The sequence below is a fragment of the Lissotriton vulgaris genome, chromosome 9, assembly GCF_964263255.1.
Source record: "Lissotriton vulgaris chromosome 9, aLisVul1.2, whole genome shotgun sequence".
NCBI classification, from domain to species: Eukaryota; Metazoa; Chordata; class Amphibia; order Caudata; family Salamandridae; genus Lissotriton; species Lissotriton vulgaris.
The window spans coordinates 1059451769-1059479505 of NC_141697.1; the positions used below are offsets into that span (position 1 = coordinate 1059451769).

General features: G+C 45.2%; 1 protein-coding gene across 3 annotated transcripts in view; it reads left to right on the forward strand.

Moving 5' to 3' along the window:
* The window catches only part of PPM1M (protein phosphatase, Mg2+/Mn2+ dependent 1M), a 335956-nt gene that overhangs the window by 259942 nt on the left and 48277 nt on the right, over positions 1-27737 (forward strand). For all 3 annotated transcript variants that reach the window (XM_086939022.1, XM_086939023.1, XM_086939021.1), the window contains 3 exons: positions 1072-1190; positions 5641-5704; positions 16619-16726. In XM_086939022.1, the coding sequence (XP_086795148.1) occupies positions 1072-1190; positions 5641-5704; positions 16619-16726 (291 nt within the window). The remainder of the gene's footprint in view (positions 1-1071; positions 1191-5640; positions 5705-16618; positions 16727-27737) is intronic.

Below are 27737 nucleotides of genomic sequence, written 5' to 3' on the forward strand. Positions count from 1 at the left end.
TGTTATTATCTATCCACATTAAAAAGTGCAAATGCATATCATAAACATTTAATTTCAGTGCAAATTTCACTTTTGTAAAATAAAGTGCAAAAGTGCAATGTTATACGCTCTGTGCAAATACGCAATTTAAAAAGTGCTTTCATACTATCTGTGCAAATACGCAATGTCGATAAATATGATCATGATGGATCAAAGGCAAAAAGTATTGCTCAATAGAAAAGTAATGCACTTGACAAAATTGTTCGTAATCGCATGTGTTTGAACTAAAATTGCTGCTATAAATCCCTGGTGCTTATAGTTTACATGATTACCTTCTGCATGGGGGCATAGAAATATATATATATATATGTAAATATATATATACATGCATGTAAATATATTACACAGTGGCGGGCGCCACTGTGTAGTTATAATTAGGACCTAGTTACCATAGGGAGAGCTTCTATTAGTTTGCTAATAACTGGTGCCCAAACACAAAGGAAGGGTCCAAAATACAATTTTCCACAACTGCGATACCGCGATAACGGCTGAACAGAATTACACCAAATTTGCCACAAAGCTAGATCTTTGTCTAGAAAGTGGGCTTTTTGTGATTTTAGTGTACATTTATCTGTAGTTTTTGAGAAATTAAGGTTGAAAAAACTTGATATGTCTTAACAGTGGAGTTTGCATAAGGTTCAGAGGAGTTTCATGATCCCCAATTTAAACAAATACAGCGATCTGATTGGCTGAGGGGGTTTTTCTTGCCCATGCGCTGCCTCGCTCCAGCTGGAGCATAAGGCTCCTGTGGGAGCTCACACAGATTGGCTGGCCGCAACATTAGGAGAAATGTTGTGACTGCCATTTCAGGTCATGGAGACTAATAATTTGTCTGCTTTTTTATTTCATGGCTACAGCCCAAAAATGTAAGTAGTATAGGACCATCCCCTCACAGAATTAGCAATTACACAAATTCATCCACAACCAGTCCGTTGAATGTATTATCTTCAGACCTAAAAGAGTAAATGTCTCTGATTGTACTGCAAATTATAGGTTGTAAGTCTGAACCCAGATCTAATTCTTTGTATGCAGGCATTTATTTATCCTAAACTCCTGGCTGATGAATTTACACGGTTTGAATTTCCACGTAGACTTAAAAGAGAAGAGCTTGGCCAGAAGGTGCTTTCCCGTGATTACTACATGGATGGATGGTAAGTAAAAAAAAAATAAGTGAGACTGATAGGTGAGGAATGACAGCTAGCTTGGGACACTGTTCCATCAAATGATGTGCTGGAACTAGACTACTTCAGATGAGTTGTGAGGTGCAGTTATAATGATGAGATATAAGGTGTAAGACTGAGCTGGAGTTATTACTGTTGCAATATATTGCATGCAGTGAAATTTGAGATTCATTGGTGAAGTGTAGGAAAATACAAGCGTGGAAATCTGAGAAAATGATAGGATTCTAGTGTTGCAGTTCTGGTGTGTGATGCAGTAAGATTGAAGTGACTGTGATAAAAAGTTAAATGATGTAGGTTCGGCTGTGTTGTACTGTATACCAATACAATTCATCTGGGAGTCTTCAACGGAGGCTGATGGAGTGCAAATATTTAAAGATAAGGCAGTGGACAGTAGGACGCTTCCAGATTAATTTTCTACTTCAGTGACATTCTTGATTCAGGAAAGGCAGATGCTTATAGACTGACAGTGGACTACTAACCTCTGTTGCTAGATATGAGATGAGCCGTGGTGGAACTACAATGAGCCCTTTTATTTTGTAGTTCTGTTCATGCTTATCCTTTTTCCTAACGTAGAACCCTCCCCATATACACTACTGCACGGAGGGAGCACAGGTGGTTGGATAGCTCTAGAGCCTCTGCTTTCTGACTCTAGGGTTTCACCTATGCTTATTTTGGGGTCGACAGAACCATCCAAACCTCCAAGGACTGGACCCAACTACCTCCGCTGCATACTCCTCAAAACCCACTCCGCACGCAAACACGCCGTCGAGCTCTGGGATTTGCTCGACACCTCCGCCCCAGACGTGGCCTTCCTGACCGAGACCTGGTGGAACAACTCCTCGGTGCCTGACATCACCATAGCCATACCGGACGGCTACAATATCACCCGCAGGGATCGCACCAACAGAATCGGAGGAGGAATAGCCATCGTCCACAAGTCCACCCTCAAGGTCGCCACCCACGCAGATGACACCCTCAACACCGCCGGACACCTTAACTTCTGGATCCACACCGACTCCAACACCACCCTCAGAGGAACACTCATCTACAGACCTCCCGAACCCCGGGCTCAGTTCAGCGACTCCATCGCCGACCTCGCCAGCATCCACGCACTCGCCTCCATGGACTACATCCTCCTCGGGGACCTGAACTTCCACCTCGAGAACAACAACGACGCCAACTCCACCACCCTGATCAGCAACCTCGCCAACCTGGGCCTCAGACAACTCGTCACCGCACCCACCCCTGCCGCCGGCGACACGCTGGATCCCATCTTCTCCACAGGTTCCAATGTCGCCTTTGACCACACCACCGAACTCCACTGGACCGACCACCGCTGCATCCATTTCACCTTCAAGAAACCAACCACGCACCACCGCACCCAACAGCTGCCTCGCCGCTGCTGGAGTAAAGTCACCGAATACCAGCTGATCACCTCCCTCGCCAAGAACCCACCCATGAAGCCCGAAACCTCAGACAGTGGATCGACGACTGCGCCAACACCCTCGCCCCGCTCAAGAAACACTCCAACAGCCACGCCAACAAAAGAGCCACCTGGTTCACCGACAAGCTCCAGACCTCTAAACGCGCATGCAGGAAACTGGAGAAAATGTGATATCAACATGAAATATCCCAACTGGTATTATTTTTAGGCAGTTAATAAGGATATGTATACACTATTATCCAAAAGGAGACAAGGAGGCTCTATTTGTTTGAAGCACGTGCTCATAGCAACATTTATATAACTCTTCAGAGGTAAAGAAGGAAATGAAATTAGAGACATTTACAGTTGTAACAGCACTGTATTAACATTGTTAAAAACGATTCGTAACAGCCCAAATTGCACGTGGTGCTCGTGGTTTGTGAGTGAAGAAACCAAAGTAGCAACGCAGGTGACAATGTGAACAGCGTTGGCGGCGCGAAGGAGTAAGTGCAACAATATATACAGTGAATAATAGGTACAGTATTGTTCTGGTTGACTTCAGGAGTTGTGACTTCTAGTTGAGTGCATTTTTTGCTCATGAACCATTCTGTATGAGGACTTTTCGATCCACATTAATCGGGATCATCATCAGGACTGGGTAGGGTATGAAGGCAGTGCGGTCGTAGCGCGGAGTTGGCTAGCAGTCAGTGTAGACGCCATCAAGAGCTGTATCGTCTTGGAATCCAGAGCCGGGCGTGCTTGACGAGCACCAGCGCAGCCATAGACGCCTCATACAAAATGGTTCATGAGCAAAAAATGCACTCAACAATATTTCATGTTGATATCACATTTTACCCCAATCCCAACACGGTTGACGGGTTTACGCTCCTGTTCTTTGACACAGGAAACAGGAGAAGACATGGCTCCACGAACGCACACCGGACAACCACGCAGCCCACAAGGACGCCACCCGCAGACACCACCACCTCATCAGATTAGCCAAGAGATCCTCCTTCAAAGATTGCTTGGATAACAACGCACACAACAGCAAAGAGCTCTTCAGCATCGTAAAGGAACTCTCCAACCCCAGCGACAACGCCAACGACATCCCGCCCTCACAAGAACCGTGCGACTCACTAGCCATCTTCTTCCACCGCAAGATCGCTGACATCCACGACAGCTTCAACACCACGACCGCCCGACTACGCCAGACTCCACCTCCTCTGTGGACACCACCAGCGCCAACCGACTGACTTCCTGGTCCAACGTCAACGATGACGAGACACGCAAGGTCATGAACTCCATTCACTCAGGATCTCCGTCTGACCCGTGCCCACACCACGTATTCAACAAAGCAGATGCAGCCATCGCACCCCAACTATGGAAGGTCATCAACATCTCCTTCGAAACAGCGACATTCCTGGAAAGCTGGAAGTACGCCGAAATCAACGCCCTCCTCAAGAAGCCCAAAGCTGACCCCAAGGACCTCAAGAACCTCCGGCCCATTTCCCTGCTCCCGTTCCCGGCAAAGGTCATCGAGAAAATCGTCAACATGCAACTGGCCCGCCACCTCAAAGACAACAACATCTTGGATCCGTCCCAGTCCGGATTCAGACGAAACCACAGCACCGAGACAGCCCTCATCGCCGTCACAGACGACATCAGGCGCCAACTAGACAACGGCGAAACATCAGCCCTCATCCTCCTGGTCTTGTCACCCGCCTTCGACACGGTCTGCCATCGCACTCTAAAGACACGCCTCCTAGAAGCCGGAATCCAAGAGAAGGCTCTTGGCTGGACCACCTCCTTCCTCTCCAGCAGAACCCAGAGCGTCCGCCTCCCACCCTTCCGATCCGAAGCCACCAACATCATTTATGGCTCCCCCAGGGCTCATCCCTCAGCCCAACGCTGTTCAAGGTCTACATGGCCCCCCTCGCACAAGGGGCCCGCCATCACGACCTCAACATCATCTCCTACGCTGACGACACCCAGCTCATCCTCTCCCTCACCAAGGACCTGCATACCACTAAAACCAACCTCCACGAGGCAATGAAGGCCGTCGCCGATTGGATGAGGAGCAGCCGTCTGAAGCTGAACTCGGACAAGACTGAGGTTCTCATCCTCGGACCCACCCCCTCAGCCTGGGACGACTCCTGGTGGCCGACCACCCTGGGAACAGCACCAACACCCACCGACCATGCACGCAATCTAGGATTCATCCTCGACTCCTCCCTATCCATGTCTAAGCAGGTCAACGCCGTCTCCTCCTCATGCTACAACACCCTCCGCATGCTCCGCCGGATCTACAAGTGGATCCCGATCGAAACAAGAAGAACGGTGATACAGGCCCTCGTCAGCAGCAGACTGGACTACGGCAAGGCACTCTACACAGGAATCCCAGCCAAACACCTACGACGACTACAACGCATCTAAAACGCCTCCGCCTGACTGATCGTCAACGTCCCCCTCTGCAGCCACATCACCCCCCACCTGAGAGACCTACACTGGCTCCCCGTTGAGGATCACCTTCAAGCTCCTCACCCACGCACACAAAGCACTCCACAACGCCGGACCAGCCTACCTGAACAGCAGACTCAGCTTCCACACCCCCACCCGCCAGCCTCGCCCTCACCGCTGTCCCCCGCATCCAACGAATGACCTCCGTGGCAGATCCTTCTCCTACCTCGCCGCCAAGACCTGGATCACCCTCCCTATCCACATACGGCAGACCCAAGACCTACTCGCCTTCAGAAGACTCCTCAAGACCTGGCTCTTCGAGCAGTAGCAGCACCCCCCCCCCCTCCCCTCGGCGCCTTGGGACCCTCACGGGTAAGTAGCGCGCTTTACAAGTACTCTGATTGATTGATTGATTGATTGATTGATGTTGTGCTGTTCATGAATTTGCAATACTAGTTATTATTTATGAGAATTACATTACTGAAACAAATGACACATGAGAAAAAAATATACCTCAGATATTTCTACTTTGTATTTCAGGGGCTACAAAACAGTGGATGAAGCTGATCTGAGGTACCCTTTAATTCATGGGCAAGGAAGAAGGGTAATCATTTAATGGTTTTGTACTTATGGATTGCTACATTTCAAATCAGATGGGCTTACGAGATGTGTTAAAAAGAGCATTATAAAGGTTATGGAGTTCCTTTTCCTATCTGCAATGACAAATGTTAGAGCATTGCTTCAAAATTCTAGGTATAGAAAGTATGCTATTATTAGCAAGCTGGTGGGCTGTTTGGAGCACACCTTTGCAATTTTGTAGCAAGTTAAAGCAATTAACATTTTTTTTTTAAGTTTGATGTATTGAGGAATAGAAAAGGGGGAGAAAGGGGAAAGGGAAGGAAAGGAGAAGAGTTACAATAAGCAAATGGCGGAAATAAACATTAAAATAAAAACATCATAAAAGTAAGCATTACAAGCATGAGAAAGCATGAACATGTCCTATAGATAGAAATACACTAAGCAAAATACAATGTATATGAACACAATAATAGTAGTAATCAAATACATGTGTAAATAGACAGGTAATAAGGAAATCATGGGGGTTTGCGAACTTCAACCGTGTCCGGAGCAGGAGAAGGAGGAACAGGAGCAGAGGGAGAGGGAGAGAGATATGTTACCAAAGGAAGCCAAAGTAGGTCACTATAATAGCCAGGAAGATGGGGGATACATAGTTGGTGTCTAAACGATGGTTAAAACAAATTGCATTCCACCAGGATTGATAGGTAACATTCGTAGCTTGTTTCCAGTTAGAGGTAATAACATGAAAAGCTATAGCAAGGAAAAGGTCAAGTAAAGGGTAATGACTGGAGGGGCGAGGAAGTTCCGACGGGAGGGAACCAAGGAAAACTAGTGAGGGCGAAAAGGGGACCTGGAACTGAAAAATCTTTTGAATTTGCTTCCAGACCAGCTGCCAGAACTGGGAGATAGGAGGGCAATCGAGCAACATATGTTTGAGATCAGCAGAGTGGGATGGACAGGACCAACAGGAAGAGGGAGTGTCTGTTGAAAAACGGGATAGGGCGATTGGGGTAAATAAAATTCTGTGATAAATGAAAAATAAAGTCTGGGTAGTGTTAGCAGCCCTGGAGGTCTTATGGAGTTTAGTCCAAATTTTATCCCAAAAAGGACCGGCCATGTCTGAGAAAAGTCCAGCTCCCAAGCAAGCTCAGTACGAGATTTTAATCTATCATTGGTAAGACGAAAAGAATTATATAAAGCGGAAGCAGAAGGAGACGTTTCCAATAAAAGGGAAGTGGGTCTGCGATCTACCAGAATCTCGTTAGAGGATGGGAGAGTTTGAAGATATGAAAGCAAGACTGGATAAAGGGTGTTATATTGCGTTCGGGCAGAAACGGGCAAAGAGAAAAGAGATTGAAGATGCTGAAATGAGAGAGGTTTACCTTGAGACAATAATTGAGAAATCCAGGAAAGTCCTCGAGAATGCCAAGTTTTCCAATATATGGTACGGTTACGTATTTTGAGAAGAGCGTTATTCCAAATCGGTTGTTCGTGAAGAGAGAGAAGAGATGAATAAGAGGAAGATACGTAGGGGGAAAGGAGGTTACGAGAGTGTGAAAGAATAGGTGAGCGGAGACGAGTTAAGGAAGATGTAAAAGACAAGAATTCCCGGAAGGTGAAAGGGGAAATGAAAGAAGATTCCATGTTTAGCCAAACAGGGGGATGATGTGGCAAATTAGATGATAACCAGCGAGTCGATTGTTTCAGGGAAAAAGCGCGATGGTATTGTTTGAAATCGGGAAAGCGCACTCCGGATTGAGCTTTGTCTTTACGTAAGGAAGCAAGGGCTATTCGGGATCGTTTACCGTTCCAAATCAATTTCAGTAATAAAGAATCAATCTTCTTAAAGAAAGAGAGGGGAATGTGTAGAGGAAGCATGGAAATAGTGTAAAGAAGTAGGGGAGAAAGCATCATCTTTATAGAGTTGAGTCGACCCCACCAGGACAAAAAGAGCGGATGCCAACGAGTGATAACTGTATCCATTTTCTTATATACATAGTCACAATTTAGCTTGAGAGTATCGGATATCAAAGGAGCAAACCAGACCCCTAGGTATTTAATTTTGGATGGTTGCCATGAAAAACCTGTACAAGAAAAAAGATGTTTCTGACAAAGAGGATTTAAAGGTAGAATCTCACACTTATCGGCGTTCAAACGATATCCGGAGACTGCGGAAAAAGAAGAAACCTGTTGAAGAAAAGAGGGAATGGAAGTAGCAGGGTCGTAGCAATAGAAAAGAATATCATCGGCATAAACCGAGAGCTTGACTTGTTGGGAACCAAAAGGAAAACCAGAAATAGTGTCATCTAAACGAATTTTAGTAAGGAAGGGTTCTAAGGCTAAAACAAAAAGTAAGGGAGATAGTGGGCAGCCTTGTCTAACTCCTCTGTGTAGAGAAAAGTAATCCGAAGACATCCCATTAACAAAAATAGAAGCTTGGGGATTAGAATAAAGTAAAGAGATAACAGAAATAAATTTAGGGGGAATACCAATCCAAAGTAAAGCCTGAAACATGAAATCCCACCCAATGCGATCGAAAGTCTTCTCCGCATCTAGGGAAATAGCTGCAAAAGGAAGAGTGAGTGAAGAAGATTTACCAAGTATGTTGATAAAAACTCGGGAATTGTCTGAGGAGAGACGCCCCTTGACAAAACCAGATTGTTCTGGTCCGATGATATCCGGTAAAAGAGGATCCATACATAAGGCTAACATTTTCGCTAGAATTTTATAATCAGTGTTAACCAAAGATATTGGTCTATAATTTTTGCATAAGGAGTGATCCTTATCTTCCTTTGGAATTAAACAAATTAAGGCTTGTTGGAAGGAACCGCTAGAGGAGCCGGCGTCGGAAAAGGATTGAAATAAAAGTAGGAGTTTGGGAAGAAGAAGAGAAGCAAAGTGACTGTAAAATTCAATTGTAAAGCCATCAGGGCTTGGAGATTTACCATGATGAAGCTTAGAAACAGCATGGGAGATTTCCGAAAGAGAAATATCATGTTCCAAAGTGTGAAAATCAACATGTGAGGTTGGGGGAGAAGGGAGAGATTGAAAATAAGCAAGAAGATCATCAGGAGTAGGAGTTTGCTCTGGAGTATAAAGCGTATCATAGAATTTATCAAATTCTGCAAGAATTTCTTTATCTTTAAATGTGGATTCACCAGAAGAGGTTTTAATAGATTAGATTTTTGTGCGTTCTTTACGAATCTTCAAGTAGTTGGCCAAGAGCTTCCCCATTTTATTTTTACCACCATAGTATCTAGAATTACATTTGAGGAGGATATTAGAAGTGGCATCTGTCGTAAATTTATTAAAAGAGATTTTTGCATCAATAAGAGCTTTAAGGGATGAATCAGATTTAGAGGTGAAGTAAGCGTGTTCTAAAGCCTTGATGTCAGCTAAAATTTTCTCCGATTTGGCCGCATGTAATTTTTCCGCCGTGACACAAAATTAATAATAAAACCCCTAGAGGCTGCTTTAAATGAGTCCCAACCCATAACAAAGGGAGAATCTGGGGTTTGATTTAAAAGAAAAAATTCCTTGGCAAAAGCAGTAAATTCAGCACCAAAAGTGGGGTCAGAAAGTAAAGCATTATTAAATCGCCATCTGCCAGAATGTGGGGAGAAAGGGAGTAAATCTAGGTCTACAATAACTTGGGCATGGTCTGAGAGTAAAATGGAGCCAATCTTTGAGCGAATAGCGTGTTGGGATAAAGGTTTACTGAGAAAGATATGATCGATACGGGATTGGGATTGGGATTGATGAGGAGTGAGGAGGGGAGAAGAAACTATATTCACGAAGTTCAGGATTGCATAGTCTCCAAATGTCTACAAGGGCATTATTTTTAAAGGAATTCAGAAATTGCGTGTGCATTCTAGAGGGGGTAAATTTGACTTTTGAGTTTCGATCAAGGAAGGGATCTACAATCTGATTGCAATCTCCAGCAAGGAGTATGTACTCTCCAGTAAGGGAAGACAACTTGGTAGAAATAGCAGGCCAGAAAGATTTATCAATTGCAGTAGGGGCGTACACATTAAAAAGGGTAAGTGGGATGTTACCGATGAGTAAATTAACAATAAGCCAACGGCCATCAACATCACATTCATGAGTAATCGAGGAAACATTTAACTTTTTATGTAACAAAAGTACAACTCCATTCTTTCTAGAAGTCGTAGGGGAGCAAAGAACATGACCCACCTAGCAACGTTTAAGCTTCAAAGCCTCCGGTTCAGTAAGATGAGTTTCTTGAAGGAGGGCAACATCAGTTTTAAGTCTTGCTAAATGCGAGAGAACCCTCTGCCTTTTGATGGGGTTATTTAATCCCTTAACGTTCCATGTCGTTACACGGAATGAAACAATTTAGAAAACAGCTAGAAGCAACATGCTTAATAATGCATAAAAATACAATTGAGAAGAAATGAGAAAAGTAGAGGAGAAAGGTGAAAAGAAAAAGGAGTCAAGGATGAGAACGGTGATGATTCCAGAAATGGATACCAAAAGAAAAGAAAGAAAAGAGAAGAAGAGTCCAGGGAAAAGGTAAAGAAGAGTGCAAGAGTAAGAAAAAGAGAATAGAGACAGAAATATGCATAGAAGACAGTACAAGTTCGAACGAACGACTGAAAGACATACTTACGAAAACGAAAAAACCCAGACGGGAATGGGGGTGATGGTTGCGGGAGATGACGACGAGAACAACCAGAGCGAGCAACCAACCAGTATTATTTAGGAATCCAATGGGCACGACAGAAAACAATAGGAAGCATCAAGATGGGTTGACGAGGAAAGTATCTAAAGGAAGGAGATAAACATTAGGGAATAATGTAGGAAATCATAGTGAAAGCACAACTTGACTAAGGATAATAGTATATGAAACAGTAAGCTAAATTAAAAAAACAGCTAAAATATCGAGAAATTGTAATTAAAGCAGAACAAAACAGCAGCAAGACAAGTAGAGCCATAATCAGACGAGGTCAGAAAGAAACATCAGACAATGGACAACAAGGCTATTCAGCCAGGTTTGGAGGTGTCCATGACATCCGGATGCAGCTGACGTAGAAAGGCTTGCAGAGCCGCAGGATCCTCATATGTGGTAGTTTTGTCTTTATATGTAACCTTGAAGAGGCAAGGATGAAGGAGACCGTATCTTGCATTAATAGCCCTTAACTGAGATCTCAAGTCTAAAAACTTTTTCCTTCGGTCTGCGGTGGCCTTGGAGACATCTTGCGAGATATAGAGACGATGACCTTCCCACATGATTTGCTTCTTGAGCTTGGCGGCTGAGAGGACCTGCAGGAGGTCAGTATACTGCAAGAACAGCATAATAACACCTCTAGGCTTGGTAGCAACCTTGGGGCCAAGACGGTGTGCTCGCTGAATATTGATGGAGGACAAGGCCGGGGCGTCTAGTAGTTTCGCAAGGAAAGATTGGAAAAAGATGGTAGGGTTGGACCCTTCTGTAAGTTCCGGAAGGCCGTATAAGCGAAGGTTATTCCTGCGAATCTATTTTCCAAATCCTCAGCTTGACGCCTGAGGAGAAGAATTTCAGCCTCTATTGCAGGAATGCGGGAGCAAGAAGAATGTAAAGAATCTGAGGATTGTTCCAAAGTTGCAACGCGTGAGTCCAAAGATGTCCACTTTTCCTGCATTGCCTGCATGTTCTTTGTGGTGGCTTCCATAAAAGGCTTGAAGGCACGGAGTTCTTCCAGAATGAGATCCATGGAGGAGGGGGAAGAGTTACTCCCAGGAGATGGTGGATCTTTCTTCAAACGCTTAGATGAAGTCAGGGAAGACTGTGCCTTACCTCCAGTTTGAGCTTTAGGAATAGCCCCATGGGCTGAATCAGACTTCGAGGGTTTGCCTTCCTCCATTTCTTGGGTAGGAGAGTCAGAATCAGAACCAGGAGGCAACTTCGGCAGAGGAGTGAGCTTCAAAGTACGGAGTTTCCCCATAAAAGGCAATCAATAACCAAGGAAGTGGGAGACAGGAGAATTCCGTAATATCAATCTTGTGATGGGCAGCAGCGACCCTACGTATGAAAAATAATCCACAGAAACAAGATCAGCTAGGAACACAGAGCTGTAAGCAATTGTTAAAATGAAGAATCCTGACAGAGTGGTTCAATGCATGGAAGAACAGAAGCGCCAGTCAGTGGGAAACAACACAGGAGAAATGTGGCGCATAGCAAAGTTCATGTAGCAGGAACCGTAGAGGTTGAAAGAAGGCACAGTAGACCCGAAATAACTCTGAAATGCGTCACTGGAAGAGCGTGAGGAAGGAGGCGCCTCTGAGGAAGTCAGAAGAATATCACCATGACGGGGAAATGCCACAAAGGAATACAACTGAGCATGAGATGAGAAAAACACGCATGTTGAGTAACTACTGATGCACAAAATGGCGGCTGAAGCGTGTAAATGAGGTCTCAAACAGCTTGCTCAGAAATTGGTGACTTAGGGTGTAAAGGTGAGACCTTGACTCAGCATACACCGAAGTTGAAAGGTTTCTTGAGGAAGCATTGGAAGAAAACAGCACAATAGAGGTGCATAAGAGTGCTGTAAAGCGCTGCTGCAGCAGTTCGCATAGCCTTAGTGGGTTGAAAATGCCTCATGAAATAGCACAGACGAAGTTCAAGGAAAAAGACGCTTCCTGAAAGCCATTTGAAAGTGCTGAAAGGCTTACCCAGGAAAGTAGTGCTGGAGAAGCTGCCAAGTGAGCAGAGGAGCGCTCGTGTGGAGAGAAGTGCTGAAGAGCCGGCCGGCGCGCAAAATGGCGGCAGGAGCCGCAAGATGAAACTTCCTCCGTAGCTCCGTCGTGTGCCCGCAGAAACCGAAAACAGTGAGGGCATTAGGCTGCGCTCACGTTCCGGTCCGCGGGACGATGTACATGATGTAGAAAATCGCTGGTAAAGTGCCCGCTGTGAGAAAATGGGGTCCGGTTGGCAGCGGAGCGCTCGGTTTATGCCGCCATCTTGGCTGGCGTCCAAACCACGCCCAAAAAGCAATTAACAATTTTGATCTATGGTGACAGGACTGTTTGCCTCATTGGTGAACTGATGTCCACTCTGATTTACAGTCCTAGTGAATGGGTCTGTGCAAGTGCTAGAACACTTCCTAGTCTGCTTGTAATGTGTTCCACATGACCTCCAACAGAAGAGAAAACCAAAAAATTACCTCCACCTTGATTATGAGTCAAGTAAACTTTTAAACATGTACCCTGCACAAAAGAACCATACGTACAAGGTAAACTGGTTGCCATACTATGTTTTCTTCATCTGACATGTCAGCATTTGTTTCACTTTGAAGTACATCCCTATCGTTATTGCATGTGATGTCGGTTGGACAATTCTAGTTAATTTTTATTCCAGCTTCTTGGTATTGTGTTTTTTGTTGGATTTAATGGTGCCCACGAAAAATAATTTTTCTAGCTTGTTTCTCACTAAATTCTAGAGTCTCTGCGGGTTTATTAGTGAGAACATTACATTATTTGAACATCCTATTGATTATCCCTGTGCAAAGTATTGTGCCAGGTATTGCTCTCTGGAGATATGCGGATCAATTAGAGGTCATATTACACAATAGAAATAAGTCTTTTATTTCCCCAACAGTTTTATTTAAAAATTGTTTTGCTTGGTAGAAATACCGACATTGAAGAGACGGGAAAAGAATATGGATTAATGTATGATTATTGAGAAAGATGTTTACAAAAGCAGAGGGCGTCCTGGAAAATGACATAAAAAATGGGGAAATTGGAATGCACATAGAGGAGAATCATGTATTTATTTTCTCCCACAAGAGAATTCAATAGCCATGGGTTAGGATACTGTGTCAGAGACCATGATGACGATAGGGGGTGAAGAGACGCATCAAGTCTGTAACACTATGTAAGTACTATGTAATGTGACAATCTAATCTAATGTGTTTTACTGTAGCACTGATATATGAATGACCAGTGTTTACACAGTGAAAAACATACAGAGAGGGTTGAGGATACCATTAAGAGCAACTCTTTGCAAATTGAGAAAAAATATTATTGAAAAATGGGACGAGATCCTAAACAAATGCAACTTGGCTCCTCATGATACAGGAATTAACACAAGAAATAGAATTCAATCTAGATATAAATCAAATGGGTGCATGGCAGCTCCATCACTTTCCCTGTATTTAGGGGGCAGTGCGGAGCAAGCAGAGGTGTCCTGGTGGAGCGGACAGCATTGGCAATGCTTGTTGAGGTTCAATCCTCCTCTCTGCCCTTTGAGCACTACATGATGTCTGAATCCGTATGGTAGACTGTTGGGGAAGGTGGGACACGTCACTCCTAAGTAAATCGATCAGTTGCGGGCATTCTTGAAGGTCCCATAGCTGGTAATTGAGAAATCCGACTGCTGATTTTACTCTCAGGCGCAAGAACGAAGAAGCAGAGGTGAGTTGGGTGTTGGCCTACCTCTGCAGCCCAATCTACACCATTTGCATAAAGGCCTAGTGTCCTGTGGCTGGTGGAAGCTAAGGGGCTGAATGGGTTGGGAGGTCCCTAAAAACCTCTCTAAGATCTGCACTGGACACGTCCCTGGGTTGTTTCGGTCACGATGTCCAGTAAGGAAGACACAAACCAGTGGAACCTAACACTGGTGCATTATTGCACCCGGCCTGGACTGTTGCCCCATGTATGATGCAGCTTCTTCATGGAATCCACTGACTTTCCGGACTTCTACTGGAGGATTTTCTTGCTTGTGGGAAGATTTGATGTAGAGTCTTGAGAGGACTGTTTGAGCTCCGATGTTCTGGCCCATCCCTGAATAAGGAGGTTTTGTGAAGGCTCGACGATTAGTTTAACTTTCTCATCCATGAGTATTTTGCCCTTGGACAAAAGTTCAGCCTCATTGAGCAGACTTAAGACCCTCTCTGCAATAAATGAGGAGGCAAGGAAAATACTGAGGCCTTAATCTGACCAGTAATGTGCAGAATACTTAGTTGTGATGTGGTGGGCGTTGCTTGCAGTACCGGATTGTATGGGACCTGCTGGTGGCATGGACCTTGAGGCTGGTTGCACTCTGAAGCAGATACTGAACTAAGTGACAAGGGAAAGCATTCCTCTTGCTCCCATCTATATGTTGTTATGTTATAGCGGTATTTGTAGCGCGCACTGTTACTCATGAGTGTCCTGGCGCTCCACGGTGTAAACATCAAGCACAGTGGCATGAGATAGACCCCCAAGATCCTCACATCAAACTCTGATTGACTACAACACTAGTGGATCAAAAGGGCACAATGGTAATGAGCACACAGATGCGTCATGCATCCCTGAGGTCTCCACTTTGGAAAGACCTTGTTGAATAAGTAGGGAGTCAAGAAATCATGTACATGAGGCATATCCCAGAGAGGGATATCATTTATTAAGCCCTAGTCCTCTTTTTAAACTCTATCCCATAGGCCACTTAATAAAGTCTACGTGGACCCATGGAGATTTATCCAGCTCTTTTTCTGCACTCTGCCCTTCACTACCCCTTTTCCATCGCTCATCTTTGCAAAACACCTCGGCTCCTCCCCTTAGGGGAGTTGTAGCCCACACCATAGACCTCGCAGTCCAGGTGTGAGGAAGGAACCCAATGATGAAGCATGTCACCCTCGGGTGAGTGAGGGTTCTTGTCTTAAATAGATGTATTTCCTGGCAGCTGTATTATGCACAATTACTAGTGAGCATACAGGACTAAACTTTGATACGTGTGATAAAAATGTGTCGTTCTGAATTTACAACCGGGCGTAATATTTGTGATTTTTCTGGTGTATGTCTCAATACATAATTTCAGACATCACCCTGTTAAAAACACTTTACGAATGTATGGCAGATTTTTGCAAGGTTGGTCTATCATGACTGTTTGGAGTTCGATTGCACTTCATTTTGACGTCACATCAAGAATGTCAGCTCACTGGGATTGTAATTTCAGTCCTCCTTCAAAACCCAGATCAAAGCTACTGCACCTTCAGCCTGAGTGTCAGATGGAGTCTTCAATATCCTGACTTCAGGAGAAGAAAGCACACGCCTTCTGTTCTTCTGGGAGAAGAAAATAAATAATGCTTCCCAAGTTCAGCCACAGGGAACGTTCTGGTTCAAGAGCTCCCCCCACCAGAGAAGTAGGTTAATAAAATCGAATATCTTAGGGCCTTATTACTCAATCTAAGACTCTTCAGAGGATTTTCCTTTCCATGCTGCTCAAATATTTGCCCAGTGAGAACAAACTGAAACAACCACTAGGTGTTGCAAAGTAATACATTGAAATATATATTTTTTAAATTACATATAGTTGTAGAAGACAAAACAGAAGGTTTAAACAGGTCGTTGAAGAAGCAGTTAAGATAAAAGCATACAACGAATTACACAACAAAGTCAGGTTTGGAAGCAGTGAAAGATGTCCACCAGCCTTCTTGGCTGGGTTCGATTCTATTTAATTTAAGAAATTGGCACATTTCCCCTGGCTAGCATATTATGTTCTTCTGTACCAGCAATTTCATATTTTAAGTGTTTTCTAGGAAGACCTATGGGAAACAGTTCTTTATTAAAGAGATTTCTAAAATATCCTGTTACTGATTTGTTTGGTATGACTGAAGTATTGAGATTTCATAGCTAGTACATGTGGCATGCGCGTCAGCTGCTGGTTCAGAAACAAATGTGCATCTATAGTGGTTTGCCAGACGTAGCTCTGAAGAATTAAAGGCTAGAACTACCCCGAACAATATCCCTATGTATATTTCTATTGCCATTTTAAATTGTTGTTTCATTGACTTTTTTGGACTGTTTCTGGAGGGATTATATAATTATTGCTCTTTTAAAATGTGTATTGAACCTAATTGCCATAACTGCATGTCCAGAGTTACCAGAGGATTTTGTGGCTTGTGAATGTTTTGAAGTTCAAGAAGAAACTGAATTCTCCTCATCCTTTTTCCTGTTCTAGACACGTTTATTGGGGACACTTGCTGTTTCTCGAGGCATGGGAGATCATCACTTGAAGGTTTTTGACAGTGATGTTGAGGTGAAACCTTTCCTATCCTGCATTCCTGAGGTAAGCCAAGTTACTACAGTGATTATTCCAATGTGCGTTTCTAGTTAATCTCACCTTGAGGGCTTATCATAAGGTTTGATTGTGAAGGGTACTTTAAGGTTGTGTCAATTCAGTTCAAATACAATGTTTAATTAAGTGTAAAGCAGTTGATGACAAAGATAATCTTGATGATGAATACAAGTTGTAGTGTGGCAACTGCTGTGAAGGCCTTGATATCACAGAGATATAGCTTGAACATTTGCCGAGATGTATAGAAAGTCAATATGTGGAGTAGTGTGGCTCAATGGTTGGAGCGGCAGACCCTGATGCAGAGGTCTAGCCCGGGACCAGGGTTTAATTCCCCACCTCGGCGGGTCTTGGGCTCAAAATTCCACGGACCTGATAATTCTCGTCTTGGTGCCTATTCCAATAATGGAGTCCCACTCTGCAACTCTGGGCAATAGCTTGCTTAATCTCCACAATGGCCCCCACAACGCTAAGGATGCCTGGCCTCCACCTTGGGGGGGCCCAGGAGTGGACGCCTCACAGGGAAAGCCAGGATGGGTTCCACAGCCGTATTCGTACAAGCGCCTTGAGACCTTTGTGGGTGAGTAGTGCGCCATACAAGTATTAATTTACATTTAATATAATGCTGCTTAGTCATGGCTTAGAGACACTAAACACATAATTAAACTGTATGGTGCACCCTGCATGCATGTGAAAGGAGCCATGTGTCTCCTTAAGAGTGTCCCAATAAGGAGAGAAAAACACAAAGGCCGAAAACAACTAGTTACCAATATGGATAGTTCTTGATTGAAGATAAAGAGCTTTACAGCAGTTTGGAAGCAAGATATCAAAACTCCCTGAGTCAGATTAAAAAGTCTAGCATAAATTTCCAGTCTGAAGAATCCAACCTGGAAACAACAGCAACAGGTAATGTATAATCCATTAGCACTTCCATGTTTGTAAGCAAGGACATAAAGGGCATGATTTTTATTCGATACTAATGTAAAATCGTCCAATGTCAAGAGAAAAGGGTAACTATGAAGTAGAATCCACCAGCTATATATTCTCCTAGGGATTGTTATTATGATGAAGTTAATTCAGCTATGGATTATGGATTCTCCTACATCTTTAGCGTTTCTTCCAAGAATCTGGAAGATTTTCAGTTGCTGCCGAACTTTAAATCAAGACCAGAGTCTTTAAGGGGAGGATGTATGAGAAAACGTACGGCATCCATAAATAATAAGGCTAGTGCAAGTCACTGAGGATTTCCGTGGCCTAATTTCAGTGCCTTGAGACCTTTACGGGTGGGTAGCCGCGCTTTACAAACCCCTGATTGATTGATTGATTGATCAATGCCTAATAAGTTTAGAGAGCACCAAGGTGACCTACAATATTCTAATTTTGTGGATTTGCTTTCATCCCTCATTTTACCTAGTGCCCAATAATAATAAAGAAAAAGATAATAGTATGTATCTGTTTGAGGAGCAGTAAAAAGGACTCTAGTTTTATGTTCTACGTTTTTAGGTCTCGGCCTAGCGTACACTGCGCTGCAGTGTCGCGCAGCCGAGATTTTATGTTTACAAGTATGGGGGCTTGAACCCGCCCCTCTTCTCCATTGGCTGGCTTCCTAAACGGAGGCCAGCCATTGGAGGAGAGGGGCGTCACTCCGTTCAAGCCCCGTCTTTTTCGGATTCGGGGGCGTGTTTTTTGCAGTTTTCTCGCTGTGACTTCATCCGTCACTCAACAGCAAAAACCACACCAAATGCGAAAATGGCGGCGCTTTTCTGACGCCATTTCTGCTCGACCGCCGCCGGAAGCAGCAGAGAAGCTGCTGAGTCCTCCGGTGAGTGCTCGCTTTTCTTGCCTCTGTTCCCTCGTTGTCATTGTTTTTCTGGCGTCTGCCCCCTCGTTGTGCGTCTTCCCCCTCGTTCTTGTCTGTGCCTCTGTTCCCTGCTTGTCATCCCAGTTTTTCTGTGCCTCTGTTCCCTGCTTGTCATCCCGGTTTTTCTGTGCCTCTGTTCTCTGCTTGTCATCCCGGTTATTCTGTGCCTCTGTTCCCTGCTTGTCATCCCGGTTTTCTGTGCCTCTGATACCTGCTTGTCATCCTGGTTTTTCTGTGCCTCTGTTCACTGCTTGTCATACCGGTTTTTCTGTGCCTCTGTTCCCTGCTTGTCATCCCGGTTTTCTGTGCCTCTGTTCCCTGCTTGTCATCCCGGTTTTTCTGTGCCTCTGTTCAATGCTTGTCATCCCAGTTTTTCTGTGCCTCTGTTCCCTGCTTGTCATCCCGGTTTTTCTGTGCCTCTGTTCCCTGCTTGTCATCCCAGTTTTTCTGTGCCTCTGTTCCCTGCTTGTCATCCCGGATTTTCTGTGCCTCTGTTCCCTGCTTGTCATCCCGGTTTTTCTGTGCCTCTGTTCCCTGTTTGTCATCCCGGTTTTTCTGTGCCTCTTGTCATCCCGGTTTTTCTGTGCCTCTGTTCCCTGCTTGTCATCCCGGTTTTTTTGTGCCTCTGTTCCCCCGGTTTTTCTGTGCCTCTGTTCCCTGCTTGTCATCCTGGTTTTTCTGTGCCTCTGTTCCCTGCTTGTCATCCCGGTTTTTCTGTACCTCTTGTCATCCCGGTTTTTCTGTGCCTCTGTTCCCTGCTTGTCATCCTGGTTTTTTTCTGTGCCTCTGATCCCTGCTTGTCATCCCGGTTTTTCTGTGCCTCTGTTCCCTGCTTGTCATCCCGGTTTTTCTGTGCCTCTGTTCCCTGCTTGTCATCCCGGTTTTTCTGTGCCTCTGTTCCCTGCTTGTCATCCCGGTTTTTCTGTGCCTCTGTTCCCTGCTTGTCATCCTGGTTTTTCTGTGCCTCGGTTCCCTGCTTGTCATCCCGGTTTTTCTGTGCCTCTGTTCCCTGCTTGTCATCCCGGTTTTCTGTGCCTCTGTTCCCTGCTTGTCATCCCGGTTTTTCTGTGCCTCTGTTCCCTGCTTGTCATCCCATTTTTTTTGTGCCTCTGTTCCCCCGGTTTTTCTGTGCCTCTGTTCCCTGCTTGTCATCCCGGTTTTTCTGCGCCTCTGTTCCCTGCTTGTCATCCCGGTTTTTCTGTGCCTCTGTTCCCCCGGTTTTTCTGTGCCTCTGTTCCCTGCTTGTCATCCTGGTTTTTCTGTGCCTCGGTTCCCTGCTTGTCATCCCGGTTTTTCTGTGCCTCTGTTCCCTGCTTGTCATCCCGGTTTTTCTGTGCCTCTGTTTCCTGCTTGTCATCCCGGTTTTTTTGTGCCTCTGTTCCCCCGGTTTTTCTGTGCCTCTGTTCCCTGCTTGTCATCCCGTTTTTTTTCTGTGCCTCTGATCCCTGCTTGTCATCCCGGTTTTTCTGTGCCTCTGTTCCCTGCTTGTCATCCCGGTTTTTCTGTGCCTCTGTTCTCTGCTTGTCATCCCGGTTATTCTGTGCCTCTGTTCCCTGCTTGTCATCCCGGTTTTCTGTGCCTCTGATACCTGCTTGTCATCCTGGTTTTTCTGTGCCTCTGTTCACTGCTTGTCATACCGGTTTTTCTGTGCCTCTGTTCCCTGCTTGTCATCCCGGTTTTCTGTGCCTCTGTTCCCTGCTTGTCATCCCGGTTTTTCTGTGCCTCTGTTCAATGCTTGTCATCCCAGTTTTTCTGTGCCTCTGTTCCCTGCTTGTCATCCCGGTTTTTCTGTGCCTCTGTTCCCTGCTTGTCATCCCAGTTTTTCTGTGCCTCTGTTCCCTGCTTGTCATCCCGGATTTTCTGTGCCTCTGTTCCCTGCTTGTCATCCCGGTTTTTCTGTGCCTCTGTTCCCTGTTTGTCATCCCGGTTTTTCTGTGCCTCTTGTCATCCCGGTTTTTCTGTGCCTCTGTTCCCTGCTTGTCATCCCGGTTTTTTTGTGCCTCTGTTCCCCCGGTTTTTCTGTGCCTCTGTTCCCTGCTTGTCATCCTGGTTTTTCTGTGCCTCTGTTCCCTGCTTGTCATCCCGGTTTTTCTGTACCTCTTGTCATCCCGGTTTTTCTGTGCCTCTGTTCCCTGCTTGTCATCCTGGTTTTTTTCTGTGCCTCTGATCCCTGCTTGTCATCCCGGTTTTTCTGTGCCTCTGTTCCCTGCTTGTCATCCCGGTTTTTCTGTGCCTCTGTTCCCTGCTTGTCATCCCGGTTTTTCTGTGCCTCTGTTCCCTGCTTGTCATCCCGGTTTTTCTGTGCCTCTGTTCCCTGCTTGTCATCCTGGTTTTTCTGTGCCTCGGTTCCCTGCTTGTCATCCCGGTTTTTCTGTGCCTCTGTTCCCTGCTTGTCATCCCGGTTTTCTGTGCCTCTGTTCCCTGCTTGTCATCCCGGTTTTTCTGTGCCTCTGTTCCCTGCTTGTCATCCCATTTTTTTTGTGCCTCTGTTCCCCCGGTTTTTCTGTGCCTCTGTTCCCCCGGTTTTTCTGTGCCTCTGTTCCCTGCTTGTCATCCTGGTTTTTCTGTGCCTCGGTTCCCTGCTTGTCATCCCGGTTTTTCTGTGCCTCTGTTCCCTGCTTGTCATCCCGGTTTTTCTGTGCCTCTGTTTCCTGCTTGTCATCCCGGTTTTTTTGTGCCTCTGTTCCCCCGGTTTTTCTGTGCCTCTGTTCCCTGCTTGTCATCCCGTTTTTTTTCTGTGCCTCTGATCCCTGCTTGTCATCCCGGTTTTTCTGTGCCTCTGTTCCCTGCTTGTCATCCCGGTTTTTCTGTGCCTCTGTTCTCTGCTTGTCATCCCGGTTATTCTGTGCCTCTGTTCCCTGCTTGTCATCCCGGTTATTCTGTGCCTCTGTTCCCTGCTTGTCATCCCGGTTTTTCTGCGCCTCTGTTCCCTGCTTGTCATCCCGGTTTTTCTGTGCCTCTGTTCCCCCGGTTTTTCTGTGCCTCTGTTCCCTGCTTGTCATCCTGGTTTTTCTGTGCCTCGGTTCCCTGCTTGTCATCCCGGTTTTTCTGTGCCTCTGTTCCCTGCTTGTCATCCCGGTTTTTCTGTGCCTCTGTTTCCTGCTTGTCATCCCGGTTTTTTTGTGCCTCTGTTCCCCCGGTTTTTCTGTGCCTCTGTTCCCTGCTTGTCATCCCGTTTTTTTTCTGTGCCTCTGATCCCTGCTTGTCATCCCGGTTTTTCTGTGCCTCTGTTCCCTGCTTGTCATCCCGGTTTTTGTGTGCCTCTGTTCCCCGGTTTTTCTGTGCCTCTGTTCCCTGCTTGTCATCCCGGTTTTTCTGTGCCTCTGTTCCCTGCTTGTCATCCTGGTTTTTCTGTGCCTCTGTTCCCTGCTTGTCATCCCGGTTTTTCTGTGCCTCTTGTCATCCCGTTTTTTCTGTGCCTCTGTTCCCTGCTTGTCATCCCGGTTTTTCTGTGCCTCTGTTCCCCCGGTTTTTCTGTGCCTCTGTTCCCTGCTTGTCATCACGGTTTTTCTGTGCCTCTGTTCCCTGCTTGTCATCCTGGTTTTTCTGTGCCTCGGTTCCCCCGGTTTTTCTGTGCCTCTGTTCCCTGCTTGTCATCCCGGTTTTTCTGTGCCTCTGTTCCCTGCTTGTCATCCCGGTTTTTCTGGGCCTCTGTTCCCTGCTTGTCATCCCGGTTTTTCTGTGCCTCTGTTCCCTGCTTGTCATCCCGTTTTTAGGTCTCGCCTGTCGATGCGCATGCGCATCGAGCTTGCGAGACTATGGGGGCTTAAACACTCTTTAACCAACTTGCAAGGAATCGTGGCGATTCCTTGCAGTGCCCGTGAAATTTAAGCTCAATGCGCATGCGCATTGAGCTTAAAAGCGCGTGCACATGCCCCCAGCCGCCTGCCTTGCCCACTCTCTCTCTCACAGCCTCCCCCAGCTCCGCCCCCTCACTTCTTGGTTGCACGGCCGCTAGGCCGTGCCTCCCCTACTCTCCTCCCCCCTCCTCCTCCTACTCTCCTCCCCCCTCCTCCTCCTACTCTCCTCCCCACTCCTCCTCCTACTCTCCTCCCCACTCTCTCTCTTACAGACTCTGCGTGCCTTATTCGATGCAGAGACGATTAGAGTTCACCATCCTAATTTATAGACACGAATAATAATTTTCGACGACACACTACTTTTAGGGCGACGGCTCCACTGTGTTTTTTTGGTCGAGCTGTTTTCAGTCGCTAGACCGTAAATGAAAGTTCTGCCTCTTTAAGAGCCCGGCGAGCTCTTTGTTATGGTAACACGGCAAAGCCCACATGCCCCCAGCCGCCTGCCTTGCCCACTCTCTCTCTCACAGCCTCCCCCAGCTCCGCCCCCTCACTTCCTGGTTGCACGGCCGCTAGGCCGTGCCTCCCCTACTCTCCTCCCCCCTCCTCCTCCTACTCTCCTCCCCCCTCCTCCTCCTACTCTCCTCCCCACTCTCTCTCTTACAGACTCTGCGTGCCTTATTCGATGCAGAGACGATTAGAGTTCACCATCCTAATTTATAGACACGAATAATAATTTTCGACGACACACTACTTTTAGGGCGACGGCTCCACGGTGTTTTTTTGGTCGAGCTGTTTTCAGTCGCTAGGCCGTAAATGAAAGTTCTGCCTCTTTAAGAGCCCGGCGAGCTCTTTGTTATGGTAACACGGCAAAGGAGAGTTCTTACTGGTTTGTAGAATGATTCTGTTCACGCCAGACTTCATTGTGGAACCGCTTTGCCTCACTCCCGCGCGCTGTCTGTAGCTGCTAACGGCAGATTCCTCTCCAGTTGGAGATTGCAATGAAAATATCAGCCAATCCCGGGCCGTGCTGCCACAGAGCATCAACCTCTTACTTCAGCAGCTGGGTCGGTTAGGGACTTCGCTCAAGGACACCAGATTTATTTATTTTCAAAGTGTTGTTTCTAGGTCTCGTGCCAGTAAGGAGTATCTGCTTTACTGATGTATTTCGGTACCTGTTTTATTATTTAGTTGAAGTTCCCAACTGTTTGTCCTGTTGCGAAATTACCAAACTGCCCCTCTCCAAAGAAACTCGGGAGCAAATAGGAACACGCTCCCTTCGAGCCCTGACGTTTTTCATTTCAGCCGCATTGAATTCAGGGCAGCAATGAAATCACGGTACCACAGCCTTTTTGAGTTTTATGCGGACGGCGCATTTTTTGTAATTTCAGGCTAAAAATAGCGAATCTCGAAAGAAAGTGAGGCAAGTTTTTCACGTTGGGAGAAACACGCATGCTCTCTTTTAGATTTGCTTGATGTTCAAGGTGGTTACTATGATGTCTGTTTATTCTGCCTTCGGCACAAGCGGTGTTTAAGTGGAATTATTTATATGGCATTACAATTGAAGATGTGGTCTAGTGGCATAGTTACTAATTAAAGGACTTGCAGCCCGCCCACTGCTTATCATTTGTTGAGTCTAGGAAATGTGAGCACTCTGTATTTTGCATCCAATTCATGGAGTACTCGGATGCAATTTTACACAGCTTAGGTTGTTTAGTTTCAAGTACAAGTAAGTAGTCCATTTCTATTTCCTTGCCTGCTAGGTCTTGTAATCCTGGACTTGTAATATGGAATTTGAAGTTACACTACCAAAAAAGGTAACGTCACTCAGCACCAGGTGATTATTTTCAGTTTCTCCGACATCAGTATGTAATCAGCTAACTCTGCCTTTCCTATGTAAACACTGGCCCCATGTGTTGTATGGTAAAACGTCCTATTACAAACCTGAAAAGAGGTATCCTACTTTCAGTTTCACCCACCGCATCCAGCACCACCGCATCCACCACCACATCCACCGCATCCACCACCACCACCGCATCCACCACCACATCCACCACATCCACCATCACCTCCACATCCACCATGACATCCACATCCACCACCACCACATCCACCACCACCACATCCACCACATCCGCATCCACCACCACATCCACCACCACATCCACCACACCCACCACCACCACATCCACCACCAGGTGCAAATGCAATGTTCTTGGATTTTCGTCACAATAAAATACACTGAACATAATCTTCACAAAATTAATTTACAAACGTTTAAGCTATTGCCATTATAAATTACAATACATTTTATTTAAGTATTAATTATTTACAAAATTAAAAGCCATTGTTATTTGCAATATCAATACATCTAAGTCACGTAAAGACAACACACATTGCATTACAAATGCTATAGGTGTCACATTTGCGAAAGTTAAAACTATTGACATTGTAACTGACAAAGCTATTACTTTTGCTATTTTCAAAACCAACACATAAATAAAAAAAGTGTCCTTTACAATACCAATTGCTCAAACGTTCCTAATGCGAGACCTATTGCATTTCCAATCCTTGTTTTTTGTGCCTCTGTTCCCCCGGTTTTTCTGTGCCTCTGTTCCCTGCTTGTCATCCTGGTTTTTTTCTGTGCCTCTGATCCCTGCTTGTCATCCCGGTTTTTCTGTGCCTCTGTTCCCTGCTTGTCATCCCGTTGTTTTTTTGTGCCTCTGTTCCCCCGGTTTTTCTGAGCTCTGTCTGTGTGTGTGTGCGCGGCTCTGTCTGTGTGTGTGTGCGCGGGTCTGTCTGTGTGTGTGTGTGCGCGGCTCTGTCTGTGTGTGTGTGTGCGCGGCTCTGCCTGTGTGTGTGTGCGCGGCTCTGTCTGTGTGTGTGCGCGGCTCTGTCTGTCTGTGTGCGCGGCTCTGTCTGTCTGTATGCGCGGCTCTGTCTGTGTGTGTGCGTGGCTCTGTCTGTGTGCGCGACTCTGTCTGTGTGCGCGGCTCTGTCTGTGTGTGTGTGTGGCTCTGTCTGTATGTGTGTGCGTGGCTCTGTCTGTGTGTGTGTGCGTGGCTCTGTATGTGTGTGTGGGTGGCTTTGTGTGTGTGGGTCTGTGTGTGTGTGCAAATGCAATAGGTCTCGCATTTGCGAGCGATTAAGCTATCGGCATTGTAAATGACAATGCCATTTATTTATATGTTTTGAAAACAAACACAGAAATAAAAATAATGTCATGAGCAATGCCAATAGCTCTAACTTTAAAAATGCAGAGACCATTGCATTGTAAATGCTTGTTTAAAGCATTGTAGTGCTGTGTGGGTGTTCCACTAAGGAATAATGCTAGCCTGTGGTGTTGCAATAAGAACGAGGCAGTTACAGATGTTCTAGATAAATAGATCTCAACCTCCTTAAAATGTGTTTTTGTTTTGTCTCACAGCAAAATGATGAATGTTCTAATGAAATGCATTGGTAAGAAATATTCTAAATTATTTCGACTAGTGACATTATTTTCTTATTATGCAGCTCTGCAGACAGAATTCTCTTTGAATAAGAAAACAATGAACATGGCCTTTAGCTAGCGGGCCTCTCTTTTTTACTCCTCAAATTGCAGAGGATTCAAAAGAGCCCAGCAAACCAGTTAATGCACTTTTCCAAAGAGATCATATCACACCAGTGCCTCATGCTCTAGACTGGCTACATATAGCTAGATGCTCTACCTTTAAGGCACTGCATGATTCACAGATCCACCCAAGGGAAATGTCAATTCCTTCAAACTAGATTCCAACAATACTCCCAGATAGCATACGTCACTCTCAACTAGCACCTCAGAACTTCATTCTAATTGCATGTTTCAAATTTTGGAACACCTCATCACCAGGATACGAAATATACAAGGCCCTCAAAAATTCAGCAAGTAGGAAAAACGTTTCTTTTTCTGACCTAAGGATGCAAAATCATAACTTGCATCTTGGTAACACAAAACCGAACAACTGATGAAGTCAGAACCCACTTCTCTTCACTAAAGAGTGTTCCATTGCAAGCACAGGAATGGGAGCAACTCAAACAAGAGTCACAGGAACATCTGAAATAGGGTACCTCCAAATTTTACTGTAAATTGCGCATTCCACAAGCAGACTTATGCGTCTCTTTGTTGTCCTGATAAGGTATTCATCCTGACAAGACTGCTTCCATCCTTCACTCCAAATGGATACTTCAAAGAATCCTTCTGTAATGTATACTTTGGAGCACTACAAACCTCTCTCTGGAATGAGGTTTTGTATTGTAAATGACCATAACATGACCAATCTACACAGGTCTCACTCTTTTTCCTCACCTGCCTCGAAGGTACCAAAAACTCTTTTGTTAATGTAATAGCTTGCTTTATGGGTGCCTTTAATGGAGTCCATCCCTGCAGATCTTTCTCCTGTCTCTGATTAGCCCTTTCACGATTATACAGCACTTCTATCTTGACTGCTGTATCCACCAGAGGATGGCCTGGCTGTCACACAAGAATTGTACAAGGAACCTACAGAATAACTAACAAGTTCCCATTAAGGTAAACTACAGATACGCTTTCTCTCAATCTTCTTTCCACCGTCACAATATTGAGCAATGTGACCTTAGACCGAATAAGAATACCATTCTGATAACTCACTAGGAACGCCAAAATGCTTCCCACATAGTTTTCACTGCAATACAACATCCTTCCAACCAAGCATCTACCCATGGGCCAGTTTGCTAACCATCTGATGATGCACTTTAGCACATCATGATAAAACTCTATAAAATTGCAATTGCAGTTACAATATATATCTTCTAATTTATTGCAAACCCATTGTAAGCATTTGCAAGGTCTATTTCATCATTAAAAAACTAAGGAGAAGAGGTGGAGACCAGTCATACATTTGGGAGAGCTGAACACGGTTTTGGTATGCAGACCTTCCAAGAAGGAGGAAATTCATATTTTGAGGGACATTTTGCATGACGGAGGTTGATGAAGATGGACCTAAAAGGAAAGTAACCCTTTCTCGCAGGTCAGATGGACGGGTCAGCTTTATCAGTTCACAAGATGTACTTTTGGCCTAGCATCACCACCTTTCTATTTTATGAAGGTCTTGCGACTGAAGATAGGCAGAGAGGTGGAAGTTCATTGTTTATGAGCATGGCATTCTTATAATGCCTCGGGATGTCAGCCTTTGAGGGAATCATTTAATTTGGTAAGACATATGTTGGAACATGGCATATTGCTTGTGGAGAGGGCCGTTGTACTGAGAAAAGAAAAATCTGTCGGAGGAAGTGCGAAAGAAGTTATAGTGATGTTTAAGAAATTTAGAACCATGGAATTTTGTTTTGGAGA